The sequence below is a fragment of the Sturnira hondurensis genome, unplaced genomic scaffold (genome assembly GCF_014824575.4).
Source record: "Sturnira hondurensis isolate 20B ecotype Veracruz unplaced genomic scaffold, ASM1482457v3 Scaffold0006413, whole genome shotgun sequence".
NCBI classification, from domain to species: domain Eukaryota; kingdom Metazoa; phylum Chordata; class Mammalia; order Chiroptera; family Phyllostomidae; genus Sturnira; species Sturnira hondurensis.
Window position 1 is genome coordinate 48655081 of NW_028079044.1, and position 18430 is coordinate 48673510.

The following is an 18430-nucleotide window of genomic DNA, read 5'->3' on the forward strand; positions in this document are numbered from 1 at the left end:
TGGGCTCATGGCTCCCTTTCTTGATCTTCAAAGCCAGTGGCATCATAGCCCTCTGACCACTCTTCCGTGGTCACGGCTCCCTTGGATTCTGCCTGTCCTTTCTCAGCCCTGGAAATTAAAGACAGCTGATGACCCAGGGTGCTCTCCCTGTTATAAGGGCAGTTGACAAGCGACCTAAATTCTATCTGCAACCTTACTTTCCCTTTGCCGTGTTACTGAACACAGTCTCGGGCCCCATGGATGGGGGCGTGGACAGCTTTGGGCGCCATTGTTCTGTCTGCTACAGAAACTTCCAAGGTCTAATGAAGAAAAGCCTTCCTCCCACGTGACGCCAGACGCAGAGTCACTTTTACTGTTATTGAGGGAGACGCTTCTTTGTTATTTGTTTATATTGGTTGCAGCACAGAAGCTCCAGGGCCTTCCTTTCCTGTCATGAAATCCATGCCAAGTTCTGAACTCCAAGTGGAGCTTAAGATGCAGCCAAATCTTAACCCAGACACCAGCAACACAGCCGCTTCGCACCGGCATTTATAGAGGGTTTGCCGTTTGAACGCACCTGCACGAGTGTTTCTCCCAAAGTCCCTGGTGGCAGGGAATGTCCCCATGTGACAGAGGAGCGGGTTGAGGCTTGCACAAAATGAGGTCGTGCCCATGTGGAGCCCAGAGCGGGGGTGACTCAAGGGAGGGACTCAGGTTCCTGAAACGGAAGGTCTGAGGGTGAGTGACCCCAGGTCCTCTGGAACCAGAGCAGCCGGACACAGAGGACAAGAACTGGCAGAGGGGTGGATGGCACCACCTGCCGGGGTGCGAGAAATGGGGTCATGGGGATGCAGGTGTGCTCTAGCGCCTGCTGCCGTGTCCTCTGACTCCCCACGGGGAGCCCTGGGCTCCACTGCCCGTCTCTGAGTTGGGGGTGGGGTGGGCGTGTGTGGCTGGAGCTGCTTTCCTAGTCACTCCAGGGAGAGCTGGCGAAGGGGTCTGGGAGCCCCACTCCGAGGCGCACTGACTCAGGTGTGCCCCCGTAAGTGTGGAGCAATAGGAGGTGGAGGACATGGGTGCCAATGAGGGGTCAGGTCAAGGCACCTGTTCTGCCTGTGCCTTTAAGCAAGTCCCGTTCCTCGGGGGGATGCTGGCAGGGCTGGGGAGGAGGAGAGAGGGGTGGGAGGTAGGGACCCGTGTCCTATACGATAAAGGAGCTAGACTAGAGATCTGATCCCAAGCTTTACAGATTGGGAACTGGATTGCTAGGTTTTTAGTTCCTGTCTGCCAGGATGGGTCCCCTAGCTCAGCTGGGAGGCGAGGAGGGAAGCTGAGACTGTTTCCCGAAGGGGGACACCTGCATGTATTTCGGTCAGAACTGGCCCCAGGGTGACGGGCTTCAGACAGAGTGGGAGCCACAGCGGGGGTGCCAGGGGGAGGAGAAATGGAAGGTTTTCCCTGGGCTGCGCTACCAGCTCCAGCCCAGGAGTTGGCGATCTTTTTCTCTAAGGGGCCAGGTAGGCTTTGGTGTCGGTAGGCCGTGCTGAGATTTAAACTCAGCGTCTCTGATCCCAAAGTCCTTGTCCCGTCCTCTGCACCGCGTGTCTTCTGACTCAGCCAGGGGTTCCTCGGTGGGATCACACCGAGATTCTTCTCTCAACCCTGTTGGCTCTCTTTCCTTCTGAAGCACATCTGGAACACAGCTGTGGGGCTACAAGCAGAACACTGTCCTGTGGAGAAGAAGCGGGGTATTTGTGGCTGCCTCAGGGGGCTCATCTGGGTGATCCTCTTGGAGGGTGGTGGGAATAGCCACCTCCACGACTCCCATAGGCCTGGTGGCCTTAATCTAGGGACTGGAGACTGCGGGGGCTTGGGGCTCTGTTTGTAGTTCCGGAGGGTCAGTTACGTTCACCCTTTGGTCTCAAGGCCAGTCCTGTGATTTCCCTGGAATTACTGGCTGGCAGCCTGAGTGCCAGGCTGGCCCGTTAAAGAGGATCCCAGAGAAATCATCTGGGTTTTTCATTTTCCATTCTGGAGGACACTAAAGTTTATTTATTCACCACAGGTTCTTATGTGGAGCTAGTTCTGTATGGGACTTTTCTGCAGAAGTATGTCTTCATTCCTTCCATCCACCCTTCCCTTCTCTCTTCCTTCTATGCATTCACCCATCCATCTAAGCTTTCAAAATGTAATTCTGTGTCACACGCCATGTTACATACTCAGGGAAGCCGAATCGCAGCTCTGCTTTCAAGGAACTGACGGTCCTTGAAAGAGGTTGGAGAGAGGTAAATGAAGAGAACTAAAACATCGCGTGACCGAGCTCTGTCCGCCTCAGGCAGGGCACTTGGGGACGGCTTGTTGGGGGACAAGGCTGGCATGAACTTGAAGGGTGAGTTACAACTGCTGCTGGACAAGAGCGGACAAGCAAGGATGTGTCTGTGCACATGTTTTATGTGTGTACATGTGCTTGTGTGTGTACATGCACCCACCTGTGTGGAGGCTGCTAAAGACATCCCAGAAATGGAGATTCACACAAGAGCAGGGAGTCATGAAGTGGTGTGGCTTTTGGGGGACACTAAATGTGACTTACATGGCTAGAGAATGGGGTGTTCAGGAAATGTGGCAGGAGGGGGGGCAAGGAGACAGGCAGGGACCAGAGTCGGGGGGCCTTGGGGCACAGCCAGGGGCTGAGACTGGTGGGGAGGCATCATGGGTGAGCTTTAAGTCCAGAAGTGGCGGTGCCAGGCACGGCATTGAGCGGGGCAGGCCAGGGGGTGGAGAACCATCAAGGTTCCTCACAGACGCTTCCTGCAGCAGACACTTCGCCATCACGGTTGCAGGACGATGGGACCAAGCTGGCGTGACCAAACCCTTCGTGAAACTCACAAACACAAAAGGCCACGTTGTCTGGTTTTGTGGAGAAGCAAATGGAGGCCACAGGGGGCTGCCAGTGACTCACAGAGGGGCTTAACTGAAGGGCGAATGCCCCATGGTTGCCGTGGACTTGGTCTGTGAGAGGGCCCACCTGCGTGGGAAGGAGGACGATAATGCAGCCACTGCCTCATTCTGGCTTACACAAGGCCTCCTTCGGGTGGACAAGACCATTGATATCCTTGATGCAAAGGAGCAGAATATGAGTCCCTAAGCATCGCCCAGAGGCCTGCGACCGACTGAGTGTGCAGCCCCTTCACCTGCCCCTCGGACCTGGAGGCAGGCGGCTCAGGTAGGCCGCAGAGGTTTTGTTTGCCTTCAGCCATGAATTTGGAGACCACTTGAAAAAGCAGCCCCAGGACTGGGGTTAAAACAGAGATGATCAACAGCCTGACTCATAGGAGGAACGAAACCACAGTCTCTATGTGAGGCTGGTAACTGCTCAGGACAGGCTGGAAAGCACAGGTTCAGTTTCCAGGCTGCATCTCGAGTTTCTGATTTACTCAGAAATGCCGGGGTGAGTGCGTTCGGTGGTGGGAGTGGTGAAGTCACCATTGGCTCCATCCTGGCCTGCCCCACACGTCTGTGCTAACTCCTCGGTCAGAGGAAGTTGGTTGAATTGGTGGATGGAGGAAAAGCTTCGGTTTGGAGACAACGGGGCTCAGATCCGAAGTCATGTGTTCCCCCACACTGTGCTGCACGGTGCCCTTCCCTTTGGGAAATGTTCCCGTGGTACCTTACGGTGGCACCTCATCTTTCAAGTTGCTCTCCACTGTCACCTCTTCCCTTTGTCTGCCAAGCTTTACCTCCGCAGCCAGCGTTGTGTGGGTTTTCTCCTTCCCATTCTGTGAGTGACCCAAACTCACGCCTCCCTCGGCACTTTTGCACTGGACGTCCCTTCTCTGAGACCTTTGCCCAGGGTGCCTCTCATCATTCGTCCCAAGCGTCTCTGGTCCGCGGGGCCTTGCTCGCTAGCAAGCCCTCCTACCTGCCTCATCTCACTGGTTTCTGAAATCCTTGTCTGACACCCTCTCATCCCACTGGCCTGTCACCTCCTGTGGGGCAGGACCCTGTCTGCCTTCCTCACAGCTCACCTTTGGCCCTCCGGCCTGGCTTGCATCGGGTCCCCCACACACGTGTGTTAAAGGACCAAGGTCTGGCACCAATCTGGGGGTCCCGCGTGCAGGCCCTGCGTGTCGTGAGGTTTTTGCTGTAAAGACAGAGCCTCGTCTTTAACGTCATTTCCCTGTTTGTCTTTTCTAGTCAAGTGCCCTGAAGGAAGCTATTTTCAGGAGGAGCAGTGCGTTCCCTGTCCTGTGGGGTTCTACCAGGAGCGGGCGGGGAGCCTGACCTGCGTCCCGTGTCCCAGGGGCAGAACGACCGTTTCTGCTGGAGCTTTCCTTCAGACCCACTGTAAGTCCCGCAGGGTCCCGCTGGGAAACACAGACCCCACGGTGCACTGGGGCCGCAGGGGAAGGCCTCAGCCTCGGCACCATTGAGCTCTGGGGCAGATGATTCTTCATTTGGGGGGGCTGTCCCTTGTATGTCCCTTGTGGATTCAGCAGCGTCACTGGCCCCGTTAGTGGCAGAGGCCTGCCTCTGCCCCACCAAGTTCTAATGGCGATGGGACGTGCCTCCGGAGAGCACCAGAGTGGTTTGCATGGGGACAGCATCGCCCACCATTGAAAACCACGCACACACAGCCAAACGTCCGAGGGGTCGCTGCCACCCCGTCTGTGTGCGCCCGTGCCTGCTGGGGGCTGGGCCGGGTGTTTTCCTTGCGCGGTCTCACTCAGTCCTCCCCGTTCCCCTTCCAGGGAAATAGTGTGGGCTGGCCTTTCACAGGTAGGAAGGTTCAGACTCAGAGAAGTAGTTTAGCCAAAGGCACTCAGCTAGTAGGCAGCATGGCTGGCCTTCGATCTGGGCGTCGTCTGCTTCTGAAACCTCTGATTTTCGGGTTGGCCTTATCAGATTGAGAAGTGAAAGACAGTTTCCACCTCCTGGCCTCACCACCATGCAGCCCACAGGCCTGTCGCCCTTCTGTTTCTTCGGGACTGCGTGTACTCGCAGACTTCCCATATGTCACGTGATTTCGCCTGGCCTCCTTACGTGACAGTCACCTGGGTGTTGCTGGGTTTTTCCTGCCCGGGACTCATGACTTGCCTTGTGCGGTTTCTTTTTTCTATGTTAGCCTGAAATTGTGTCAACAAGAGGAAAACTGTTATTGTTTAAAAATGGAAGAATGCCTAGAATATGAAAATAATTAATTGAAAGAGATCAAGTCACCTTCTCTGATAAAGGCAGTTTCCTTGGTCAGGAGAGCAGGGAAGTAGGGTGGTAATTCTGAGAAAGTAAGAGGAGTTTGGGGGCCAGGAGTCTGACCTTCCTCCTAGAGAGACAGTCCTCAGCAGGTGTGCCCTGCCCTTGACATTGGGGCATTGCTCCCCATGCGCCCACAGCAACCCCGGCCTCTGTGGTTTGGGGCGGCGTGAGAGGCTGGCACACTGTTAGAGGAAGGTGTTCTTAAGGGGGTCAGCATACCGTACTGACCCTTGCTGATGGAGGGGTGGTACCAGCATGACGGGCCAGAGGAAGGGGCCGAGACGAGGTCCCAGGCAGATCCTCTCGTTCCCTGCCCTCCCTCCCTCCTGGTCTGGCACACAGGCCGAGTCGCCTCCCTCCTCTGAAGGTCAGCTTCCTCGTTTGTTACATGAGGCCAGTGGTGCAACATGCTTAGGGTGGTTATAAAACGTGTCTTTGTCAAGGTCAGGTTGCTAGACCCACATTACTGTGGGGCGCATGCTTTCAGCAACCAACATTGCTCACTGTTTCAGAGGCTGGAGGTCCCAGACCTGCATGCCAGTGCGGTTAGTTTCTTGGGGTGCAGCGTGCGTGCAGAGTGGGGGCCTCCCGGGTCTTCCCCTTCCGTTGGGGCACCAACTCTGTCATGGGGATTCCACCCTGATGACCTCACTCAACCCTTGTCACCTCTCTAAGGTCCCAATCTCCAAATACCGTCACACTGTGGTTAATGGCTTCAACCTGTGAACTCGAGGCAAACATTTAGTTCACAGCGAAGTGGAATCCACTACTATGCTTATGAAGAACTGTGAGCACTCACCCCCATCCCACCATGGGGATGAGCTTTGGCAGAATTCCCTGCAGCGGGGAGGGCTGTCATGTGATCGCACTCCCAGCCCACTGGAGGTGTAGATGAGATTTCAGTGATGGGTTGGTCTCCAGGGCTGGGGGCGGGGCCTGTGCTGAGTGTCTCATTCAGGCCTCAGAGCTTCTCCATGGCTCATTAACTCCTCCCTCCTGCCTGCTGCCTTATGTGGTCCGAGTGCTTAGATGGAATCGTATTGAGGAGAAGCACAGGGCAGGAGAGTCTGCCAGGTTTTAAATGATGCCAACAGTTTATATTTCATGGGCTTCCTTTTGTCTTGGGATAGCTTTTAGGATTTCAGTTTCTCTACACAGTTAAGGTCTGTGTTATAATTCTCACTTAAAAACATTTTTCTCCTGTTTCCTAGCCTTGCAGGTCCACTGGATGATTTCTGAGGTTCTGTTAACAACCAAGTAGCTATTGACTGATTGATAACTTAATTCATGTATAGCATATATGGCATATAAAGCATGTCATTTAAAAAGTAGCCTTTGTATCTCTTTGCAGAACATGTCGTCAGCAGTCAGCGGTTAGTCACGTGACTAGCAGTGTTAAGAGATAGAGAATCGGCTGTTAGCCAGGTCTGTGGGCTGCTGGGAAAGGGTGCCTTCCACTGACCTCGCAGCCCTGGAGGCCCATCCAGGCCTTCCCTTCTGAACATGCACACACTTTCCTCGTGCCAAGTACGTACTGGAAAATCAGAACAAGTAGAGATACCTTCCCTGTCCTCAAGATGTTAAGAGTCTGATAGAAAAAGGAAAACATTTCTGTATTTAAACGTAGTATAGCGTAATGGATGCCATACATGGTCAGGGTAGAGTCACCAATGAGTTTTAAGCTAGAGTGTCTGGCTCAGACCTGTGACTTGCACATCTGACTAGCGATTGGGCGCCTGGGAGTCTGAGGGGCGGAACCCCAGAGGCCTGTCATCAATCATTGATTGCTGTGTCCATGTCTTGGTTCCAGGTGTCACCGACTGTCAGAGGAATGAGATGGGCCTGCAGTGTGACCAGGATGGCCAGTACCGAGCCAGCCAGAGGGACAGGGACAGTGGGAGGGCCTTCTGTGTGGACGACGAGGGGCGGAGGCTGCTGTGGTCGGAAACAGAGGCCCTGCTCACGGACGCCCAGTGTCTGAGTACGTGCAGGCCCTGAGACCAGCCACGTTGTGGGGGATGGGGTGGTCTCCAGGGCTTCCTAGAAAGGGACCGACAGGAGAGAGGCATTTTTCTCCAATTTTTATGTAAACAATTTTAATCTTTGTGGAAGTTGAAAGAATAGTAGTAGGGTAGACAAATACCTATCCCCTAGACCCACCAATCATTAGTGTTTTGCTCTTTTGTTCTCTCTCTTTTATTTTTAATCATTGGAAAGTAAGGTTTAGACATCATAAAACAGTCCCCCCAAATACCTGCGGATGCATGAGAAAAGAATTTAAAAAATGAACCTTCTGAGGCTTCCCTTTTGGGGGGCAGTTTGCCTCCAAAGAGCTGGTCAGCACTTTTCCCCTCAGTGGGATGTTGTGGAAAGGCTTGAGGGCCAGGCCTGGTTCCATAATTTACTTGCTGGGCATCCCAGGGCAGGTTGCTCAACTTCTCTGGTCCACAGGCCCTGCAGTGGCCCCCTGAGACACTGAGCAGGCCAAACCCTCCCATGAAGACAGAACTCACCGAGCAGTGTCAGGGCGTAGGCCTGCAATGGGATGATGGGCGGGAACGTTGTGGCGGGCTGAGAGACCTCCTACGGGGCGCAGGGTGATGGGAGCGGGCTCGGAACTAGTTTAATCCCAATGGCGCCCTTGGCTGGCTGTGTCGTCTGGGGCAAGGCACTTGCCTTCAGCAGTTTTCTCAACTGTAAATGGGAATATGAAGGCCACGGGCTGGGGAGCTGAGCATGTTAGTGATGGTGTGCATAAGAGGTGATACGTATCTCGGAATGACTAGTGGTCTCAGTACTAGTTGCCTTGTCTCCTCATCTGCTGACCAGGGAGCAGGCTGAGACAATCTGCAAGGGCCTCTCGTCCCACCCTCCTGTCTTCAGATCTCTTCTGCTGCTCGAAGGCTGTGGCTTGCCTTTGTACGCAGGGAAGCAAGCCCCGGCTGCCAGTGCCACTCAGCTGTCTATGGAAGGAGAGGGAGGACACACATGGGCTCTCAGGGTGCCAGGCCCGTGCCAGGTGGTTTCTCTAGGTGATCACATGGAAACTTGTTCAGTGAGGAGGCAAAGGGCAGATGTCGTCAGCCCCATCATTTAGTTGAGGAAAGTGAGGCAAAGAGTGTTTCACTGACTTGAGTGGGTGTGTGTCTGGCCCTTAAACCCATTCCTTTCATTGCGCATCTGCTCCTGCCTGGATTTATTTGTTTCCTTATTAGACAGACTTGTATGTGCACACTTGCACACACACAACACATGCACCCTTGTGCACGTAGCCACACTGCTCTCTAGGGAAGCTGGTGCAGCTGATAACTTAAAACACCGGAAAACGCAAGTGAGAACATTTCATTTTCTAATGCCCAGACCAATCATTTCTCTCCTCTGGCAAAGCACCGCAGAGTCCCAGGGATCTGTGTGTATCAGTTTCCATGGGTAGATTTGCAAATCCAACGGAAGTCATTAGTTTTTTCCATCGTTCCTCCTCTTGGGCAGATACGGTAGCCAGGGGCGTGAGAGCTGGAAGGCTTTAAGGGGTCAGGCCGGCAGGTCTCTGCTGTCCTTCACAACCGAGGGCCTGGTGACTCCTGGCCATTCTGGGATCATCCCTGAAGTGCTTGTGTCTCAACTTCAGCCCCCTCCACGTCCCTGTCCGCAGATGGCAACGTGCGCTTTGTCAAGTGTCTCTCGTTCTGCCCTGTGTTCTTCTGGGGCTTAGGAAGAGCCCACAGTAGAGCCTCCACACCTCGGGTTTAGTGAGCGGAGCTCAGGGCTTGGCCGCCCTCTCTGAATGTGCAGCAGGGTTTCCACGTGAGGGAGTCGGGCCCCCGCTGGGGTGTCGACAAGCTTTTCTTCAGAATCCTCTCGCTTGCCTTTAGAGGACCGTCTCNTCCGCAGATGGCAACATGCGCTTTGTCAAGCGTCTCTCGTTCTGCCCTGTGTTCTTCTGGGGCTTAGGAAGAGCCCACAGTAGAGCCTCCACACCTCGGGTTTAGTGAGCGGAGCTCAGGGCTTGGCCGCCCTCTCTGAATGTGCAGCAGGGTTTCCACGTGAGGGAGTCGGGCCCCCGCTGGGGTGTCGACAAGCTTTTCTTCAGAATCCTCTCGCTTGCCTTTAGAGGACCGTCTCTTTGGAAGTGAAATGGCACTCTCAGTTCTGTCCTCTTGAAAAAGCCGTAGAATTCCATTGTATAACTTCCCCAGCAGGTCTCTGCCTGAGAGGAAGTGCCCCCTCTTCACCCCACCCCCTTCTCCCCACTTAGTTCAGGCCTGGGTTAGCACCCAGAGGGAATGCGGCCGTAGCCTCCAAACTCCGTCCTGAGCCGGTTTTGCCCCCTCCAATGATTTTTCTACTGGACGCATTCCGTGCAGTTTTTCTCAAAGGAAGTCCTGTTCATGCAAAGCCCCTTGAGACTGTCCGGAGGTCCTGCGTTGCTCCCGGAATATAGTAAAGCCACGTACCTCGGCCTCTGCTCTGGCCTTGGCCTTGTTAGACTGGACTCTCCTTTGGGGCTAGAACTGTATCATACCTTTTGTTCTGTTCCAGGGCAATGGTGCTTGTTGTCAGAATGAATGAATTGTTCCTGTCACTTGAATTCCTGCAGCCGGTTTTACAAGCCCCAGCACTTAGGCAGGTGCCTTTGCAGGCGGCACAGGGACCTGGTGCCCACTGAGTCCTTCCCATGTGTCGGGCGTTCCGTGCTGTGCTGTTTAATCCTCACAACCAGGGGATGGAGATGCTCAGAGAACACCTTCGTAACATGCTTTCCAGATTTCCTGGTGTTGTGGGGATTTCGGTGGTCATCTGTCTGTTCACGTGTCTGTTCTTCCTTCTATCCATCCATCCTTTCGTCTAATAGACAGGAAACTAATATGCCTGTCATTCTCCTAGCCAGTGGGGGTTCAGATATTCTTGGAACATTGTCCTTGTCTTGGAAAGAAACAGGCACGGAAATACTGAGAATCATGATCAAATGCATTCTGATGGTGACCTTCTGTGCTGTCCCCAAGACCCTGCATGTTTGTGCTGAGTAGCAGTCTGGCCTGTGGGAAATTATAGCAGCAGGGTGACCACCCTGAGAGCCAACTCAAGACTCCATGGAGCCACTGGCAGCCCAGCTCACAGACAGTTTCTGTCCTGCTTGGCCGTGTGCTTCTTCTCAGAGCGCTGCAGAGTGAAGCTCTGTATCACCCAGGCGTCCCTTTCCCAAAAGCCAGGGGCTGTCTCCTGAGGTCCTCAGTTCACGCGTTTTCATGACTGCAAAGACTTTAACTGAAAACTGAAAGACTTCTCTGATCTTATTTTGTCTTCTAGAATGTTGTGAGGTTCTGGTCTATGCCCGTCAAGCCACAAGGACACACCGGTACAGGAAACACAGTGTTTGCGGGACTGGCAATCGCAGTCTCTGCGAATGATAACAGGAGTGTGAAAATTGCAGAGAGAGGGCGAGAGGGCAGAGGAGAGCAGGGGCTAAGTGTGGGTTGAGCACACGAAATTGACAACTTCCACGACTGGCGTGAAAGCCACTTTGTAAAATTAGAATGCCTTTCTATGTCGAACAATTCTGAAGACGTAAAGCATGTCATTTCTATTATATTAGCACTCCCCTCTCCCAACCTGATCCCAAAAGGAATCAACTTTTTTCCTGCACTTATTATGAAAGTCAAGAAGAGATCGCTTTGCATGACCTTGAATTAATTTATTGACATAACGAAAACCAACCCAGACACAATCACTTTTATAAAGCAGTAGATGCGTATGAGAATGAGTGCGTGCGTACATGCTTATAATGACTCGTATATCTGAGAAAAACTAGTACCCATGTGCTTTGGGGCTTGGTTTATGGCAAAATAGTGGCATCCTTGGGCAATTTGGCTTGTGAGATTAAGCTCGTTCCTGGAGAGTTATCACGATGCCTTTTTCACTTGGTGAAGCGGGAGTTCCACGTCTCGTAGCCTTGAGAAATTGCACTTTTTTCCTCCCTCATCTGGTTCCGAGAGCATGTGACTGTGTGAGTCCCCCCAGATCAGAGCTCGGGTGTGTGGGCGGCAGCTAGGAAAACACACGCGAGTTCCCATTTAAACAAACACTGTCACAGAAGTGCCCCAGCCACGTGCCACATTTTCGGATTTCCCCGAACCCACATGCACGTGTTCTATTTGTCTTTTTAAAAACAACTTACCTCTTTCCAGAAAGAAGTCAAGTAGTTCCACAGAAAGAAAATTTTCTTTTTTCTTTTCTTTTTCAAAGATTTTATTTATTTTTAGAGAGGGAAGGGAGGGTAAAAGAGAGGGAGAGAAGCATCACTGTGTAGTTGCCTCTTGCACGCCCCATATCGGTTATGTGGCCTGCAACCCAGGCTCGTGTCCTGACTGGAAGTCAACCTGGTGACCCTTCGGTTCACAGGCCAGCACTCAGTCCACCGAGCCACACCAGTCAGGACTAAAAAGAAAATTTTCATTAAAAAAAAAAAAAGATATAATTAGCGCCTAGAAATAAGGACAGGGAAATATCACTTTAGATACAAAATCACTACCCATGAGAAACGATGAGTTGTAAGGACTAATGTAATATTGCATTTTCTCCTTACTGCCTGCCAGTGAGATAGAAAAGTGGAGACAGAAGTAGTAGCTCTCACTGATACACAGGAAGCAGCATGCTGGGCCGAACTTAGAAGGAATTCTCCCCATGGGACATCTGTGTGACCAAGGGCTGTGACAGAAGGTGGCTTCTTGACCTAGCAGTCTTCTTGGCTTCAAGGCTTGTGCATCAGATTTCATGAGTTTCACACTATCTTTCAGTGATGCAGAAATTTGAGCAGGCCCCAGGATCTAAGGTGATGTTCAGTGCTGACGTGGCCACGGGAGTCAGGTCCAAGGTTCCTGGTTCGGAATCCCCGCTGGCGCAGTGCTTGGCAGGTAAGGGGTGTGGGGAGGTGGGCTTCCAGGGGGTGGCATTGAAATATGTTCTGCTGATCTACAAGGCAAATCAAACAAAACTGCTGACGCTGTCACGGAAAATACACTTTATCCAAACACTTTGCAGTCAGCTGATCCCCCAGAGGTACTCTTAATGCGTAATTTCATTCAGGGTTTATCATGCGTCCACTGTAGGCCAAGGACAATGTGACACCAAAGATTCAGGAGCAGAATGGACGGCACTGGTTCCTTACGGAGCTACGTGTCTGAGTTGGGCTGTACATCTGCCTGTTTTAACCGTGAGGCCAGAGAGGGGCAGTGACGGCTGCCATTTATTGACTGAGCGCGTGTCTGAGTAAGGAGTATCTCATAACCCTGTAGTCATCTACGGATAGTCATTGTCATCCCGTGTTGCAGGCCAGTGTGTTTGTGTGTGTGTGTGTGTGGGGGGCTGTCCATCTGCCCTCAGCATCACCTGGGGGGACAGATGGGTGACGGTCCCTGGTGCTTGCAGACTGTGCCTCGGATGAGTCCTGCAGCTTCCTCACGGTGTCCGCAGTGGGACCAGATGTCACATGTGACTTCTACACTTGGACAAGTGACAACATCGCCTGCACAGCTTCTGGTCAGGTGAGTCGTTGCTGCCAGGTGGCACGTCTGCCTCTCCTCTGCCTGTTGGACACAGGCTGACTGAATCCGCACTGGGCTGACTAGGCAAAGGGATGACATTGTCCATAGCAGACCCCATGTTACCTCCATTTCTTCAAAGCGATGAGACTCTGGAAGATTGAGCCAGCGGCAAACTGTGATGGCTCGTGGTGACATGGACGCGAGGCAAGCTCCCCTGAGCAGTGTTGCCTCCTGACACGGGGGTCAAGAGGGAATGTCAAGGACGAGTGTCCCCTTCTGTTCCCACCAGCCTACTCACGGGGCACCCTGGGCACTGGTCACTACCGGTCGTCGTCCAGAGCCCTGAGCGCCCATGGCCCCTCCCAGCCCTGGACCCCGGCAGACACTCCTTCCCATTGTAGAAGTATGACTATGGCTTGAACAGAAAACAGCTACATTTTTAGTTAGAACTTCACGAGACAGCTGCTTCTGTGAGTCAAAGCTGGTAGAATACTGGCAATTTCATCGTTCCTGAGAATTAGGGCAGGTGGGCATTGCAGCAAAGCCACACACACTCCTGCCTCCTAACTCCTTGGGCCGTCAACCCACGCAAACCTGCATTTTGCTCCCCAGCTCCTTCTGGATCCATCCAGGAAATTTCTGTGCATTACAAACATCTCTTTGTTTGTTTGTTTATTTGCTAACATTGTACAATATGTATTTTTGTCCCTGTATCTCACTAATTAACGTTGTTGTTCTTAACGGCACGTACCAGTCCCTTCTACGGATGTACGTAATTTGGCGTGCACTCATTAAGGACATTGGTTAGCCGTTTCGTAGCAGCATCGACAGGAGTACCTGGCATGCCCTTTATCCTGTACCTGTGCTTACACGTGCGCGTGTGTTCACGACATCCTGGAGGCACACGGATGGGGGCGGGCCCCTAAGTGTCAGCACTCTCCTAGCTTCCTGTTCTCCATGGGATGTATCTGTCCCTCCTCTGTCACCACCCTCCCTTGAGTGGCACGTGTCTGTGCAGTGACACTTGGGACTTGGGGCTGGAAGGGTCGGCTCACTGTCGGTGTGCTCCAGTAGACCGGGAGGAAGTTGTGCTCAGGGACTGTTCCTCTGTTACCTTCATCAGCCCAGGGCCTCGCCGTGCTTAGGGCCGATAAATATTTGCCGAATTAGCTATCACGGGATGTGATAACGCAGCCTCTCGCATCTCCAGCTAGAAGACGCAATGGGGAACTCGCAGGCCTCGGGCTTTGGCGGTCTCAGCTGCCAGGTGAAAGTGAGGAGCCGGGATCCGGACTCGCTGGCCGCGTATCTGAAGAAGGGTAAGTGGGCGGGAATGGCAGCTCTGGACTCAGCGGCTTTACCTGGCTGATGTTAGGGGCTGCCTCCCAGCAGGCGCACCCAGGAGGAGCCAGACCGCCCCCAGACCCCTGCGCGCGCGCACACACACACACACACACACACACACACACGGAGCCCGGTTCCCTCCCTTCGCTCCGTTGCTCCTTGGGCAGACTTGTCTCCGCTGTCCTCCTCAGACAGTCCGCTGCTGAGGACCTTTCATGTCGTTCGCATTGGTACCCGCATGCTTGAGCCTCACACAGGGATGGGGAGGGCCATTCTGCCGGGGAGAAACTACAGTGCAGAGTCCGGACTCTGTGCCCCACACAACCCTGGGAGGCTGCCTGTGACCCGGGAGCGTCTGGGCACGGGGTTCCTGCAGCCGGGCCTTCCGGGCCTTCCCCGCATGGAGCTTCACTCTCCTGACCTTTGATCCCCAGCCCTCAGAAGCAGTGGGATGCTCCCACAACCCGTCCAAACCTCCAAGCCCTTCCCCTGTCCTCACCCAGAGGCCTCCGCACCTCCTCCAGCTGCACGTGCCCGAGCGCTGCCTGGGGGCTTTTAAAACCATCCACCCTTGCCGATGCCTCAGGGCAGGGCGGGATCCTGCCCTTCCACCACTTCTCAGGGATGCCAGATGTCAGGGTGGGGACACTGGAGCTGCCTGCTGGGTTGTGCCAACTCTGCCATGCGCCAGCCGTGTGACCTGCGATCTGGGGCCACGTTCCCAGACTTTCTGGGCTTCCATGTTTCCTCTCTAGTAGGACAGGTGTCACTAGTCATGAGAGGACCTGTGTGAGGCTTTCGGGACAGTGTTTGGCCTGTGGAAATAGAAGGTGCAGGAGATTTCTACATTTGTGTTCATTCCTGCTGACCCAGGGCTAAGGCTGGGGACCGGGAGACAATCAAGGGGGTCTGAACAGGGACTTGGAGGCTGCGACAAGAGGTGGCAGGATGTCATTCTCTTAGGTCGGTAACTCAGGGCAGGAGGCCTGGCTCCCAGCAGCTTCAGACTTATGCTGCGAATAGCTTGCAGCAAGTGGGGACCATGCCACCGCCCAGCCCACAGCCTCATCTGACCTCCGTCCTCAGTGGGGACACGCGCCGGTGTTTTTGTCTCTAGTCCTTCTTCCACCTCCTGCCTCCGTCCTGTGTCGGAGGTGGCTCCCCTGGGACAGTGAGTCCAGCAGAGCGCAGGCTCTGATCTGGGGCCAGGGCTCCTAGGACTCCTGCCCAGTATTTATTCCACTTTAAAGACAGCAAAGCATAGAGATGATTTTCTCAAAAGGAAGAGAAATACAGTGAGTAGCCCCTCAACTTTCTTCTTCAAACTATACCTTGGTCTTTTATCACATTTAAAAAAATGCAATTATATGTCTTTGACAGTGTTTGCTCTCCTCCCCCCCGAAAGTTTACACTGTGGGGAAAATTGCAAAGGAAGCTGTGGAGCGTACTTGCTGCCAAACTAATCAAGGGCAGGACTGTTTTTTATTTGTTTCTTTTTATTTTTGTCTTTGGCTTTTAAAAAAGTTTCTATTTTTTAAGCAGAAAAATTTTCTATTTTTCTAATTGTAAAATGTGGAGACCCAGCCATCCTGGACCCCAGTGTAGTGGGAAGAGAAGGGGCTTAAAGGAAACTGAATCTGGGGTCCGACACCCACTGTGATCAGGGGTGACTTTTAAATTTGTCTTTCGGCACAACGGGAATAAAATGTCACAGCTGAGGGGAAAGGACACATTTTTGCATGTCCCCAGCACAGTCTGTGGCAACTGGGTAGGTAGACGTGCACATTCATTCACATGCCTGAGCTTATGTGGCCCAGAGCAGAGGTCCCCAACCTCCGGGCCAAGGACTGGTACTGGTACAGGCTGCCAGGACCTGGGCCGCATGGCAGCAGGTGAGCCGGAACGTAATGTGCTTGAATCATCCCCACACCATCCCCCTGACCCTGGTCCGTGGAAAAATTGTCCTCCACTAAACCAGTCCCTGGTGTCAGAAAGGTGGGGGTGGGGGGGTCACTGACCTAGAGGGCAAGACAGCTTGATTTGGTGTTGGAACCAGACCATCCTTTGTCTGCACGCACTTCAAGTCTGCAGCCTTTACCATGGAGGAGTGGCCTGGAGATCATTCAGAATCAGAAGAAGGCAGTGCTCGAAGGCTCCTCGGAGGCTGTGTAGCCCCGTCCCCTCTGTCACAGAGCAGGTCCAGAAAGAGGGAGCCTCAGGTGCAACCAGGACCTCGGGGCAAGACTTGAAGGGAGGGACCCTTTAGGTTTAGCTGGGCTTTGGTAAAGGATGAGCGAGGGCTTTGCTGGCTAGTCTGGGAGAAGGGAGGAGTGAGCCAGCCCACGCAGGGAGTACACAGCGGCCCTTTGGAGACCTGCAAGATAGCCGCTGAGTATCCACTGAGGGCTGGGCTCAGGGCTCAGCCTTTTCTATAAGCCTGTCTTTTCGTCCGCTCAATATCCATGAGGATCACACACGGTCATCCCCATCGTGCAGATGGGTAAGCTGAGGCTCTCAGGAATTAGGAACTTGATAGCTGGGTGCTGTAGGAGTTCCCACTCAGGTCTGCCTTGTTCTGCAGCTTGTGCACTTGGGCCTCATTCTGCACACTCCATGCTGGCTCCGGGTGCAGGAGGCAGTTAAGAACAGTGAGTGCCGGGTGGTGGGAGGCCGGAGTGGTGACGAGCCCAGGCGCCCACCAGCTGTGTGCACCGAGGCAACGCTGTTAGCTGGGTGAGGCTCTGTTCCCCCAAACGCACAAAGGACGTAATAGCAGGACATGCACTTCGGCTATAGTGTGGTGCATCATCCCACATGTGCACAGTGAGGCTCCGAAAGGAAACAGGGCTGACTGGAGAAGTCGAGTCGGGACAGGGACGGGCAGAACCTCAGCTGCAACACTGTAACTAGAGGGCCAAGGAAACAGTAACAGTTCCATTGAAAATGAAAACCCTACGGTTTAAAAAGAGACATGCTGAACCCACCTCAGGAAACATACAAGCAGGTAGCTTGGTGGGGGCAGGTGCAGGGAAGGGTAGGGACACCTGAGTTATGGAGCCGAGGACCCGAAACACAAAGAAAAGGGGAAATCACAGTTGTCACACTGGAGCCAGAGCCAGTGGCCAGTCTGAGGTGAGAGGAAGAACGCAGGCTGAGGCGCATTGTGTCCAGGCCCGTTTCTCTGCATTCGCTGCTCTGCCTTCACCTGTTGGGTGCAGGCACAAGGCAGTGACGTGCGGGGGAAACTCGATCAACCAGCATGCGGGGCCCAGCTTCCTGCCCCACACGCTGCGTTACTGAAACAGACGGGGTCGCAGAGCAGGTTGAACGGAGCTCTCAGGGCGGTGAAGCACGATGAGGTCCTGCAGGCGAGGCCCGTGGCATGGCGTCTGTGGGTGTGGTTGGAGCTCAGTATCGGCGGGTCATCCTGCAGATAGTAACAAGTGCCAGCTCTCCACACATCACCTTTAGACCCTCCGAGGGCCGAGGGGTCATGGGTGTTTGTCCTGGCCGCTGGCTCCATGTTCCACCTGCACAGACATGTCTCCGAGTTTCATGGCACAGAAAACTCTGCATTGGTTTAAGATCTTTAAAAGCTTTTTTTGCCCTGGCTGGTGTAGCTCAGTGGATTGAGCGCGGGCCTGTGAATCGACCGCACATGACCGCGGTCGATTCCCAGTCAGGGCACATGCCTGGGTTGCAGGCCAGTTCCCAGCAGGGGACTCGCGAGAGGCAACCATACATTGATATTTCTCTCCTTATCTCCTTCCCTTCCCCTCTAAAGATATATAAATATGAAAAATATTTTTTTTAAAAAAGCTTTTTTTCTGCCTTTTCCCCAGGACAAGAATTCACCACAAGGACTCAGAAAATCTTCGAACCGACTGGTTTCCAGAATACACTCTCTGGAATGTACAGCCCCACTGTGTTCGCAGCCTCAGGGACCAGTCTGACAGAGGCTCATCTCTTCTGCCTTCTTGCATGTGACCGTGATGCATGCTGTGACGGCTTCATCCTCACGCAAGTCCGTGGAGGTAACATAGTTGACAAAGGGTGGGAAACACGGGGCCACAGAAGCCAGGGTGTATAACAGGGAGACTTCATGGGCATGAGGTGACCGCATCCATGTGTGAGGGGGTATACAAGGTCAGGGACACACGGTGCCTCTCTCGACATGGCACATGCCTTTACGTTGTGATACCATTTTTTTTCTATCAATGTCTTCAGAGGAGGTATTATGAGTTCCGTTTTACAGACTGAGCAACTGAGGCTCAGAATTTAAACCATTTGCTCCTAGACACAGGGCTTGCCAA

The 18430-nt window shown here is 53.4% G+C and overlaps 1 protein-coding gene across 1 annotated transcript in view; it reads left to right on the plus strand.

Moving 5' to 3' along the window:
- Nucleotides 1–18430, plus strand: part of TG (thyroglobulin) — a 202785-nt gene that overhangs the window by 35684 nt on the left and 148671 nt on the right. Inside the window, exons 21-26 of the mRNA XM_037048581.1 lie at nt 4174–4323; nt 7043–7213; nt 12027–12143; nt 12658–12777; nt 13988–14092; nt 17960–18151. Of these exons, the coding sequence (XP_036904476.1) occupies nt 4174–4323; nt 7043–7213; nt 12027–12143; nt 12658–12777; nt 13988–14092; nt 17960–18151 (855 nt within the window). The remainder of the gene's footprint in view (nt 1–4173; nt 4324–7042; nt 7214–12026; nt 12144–12657; nt 12778–13987; nt 14093–17959; nt 18152–18430) is intronic.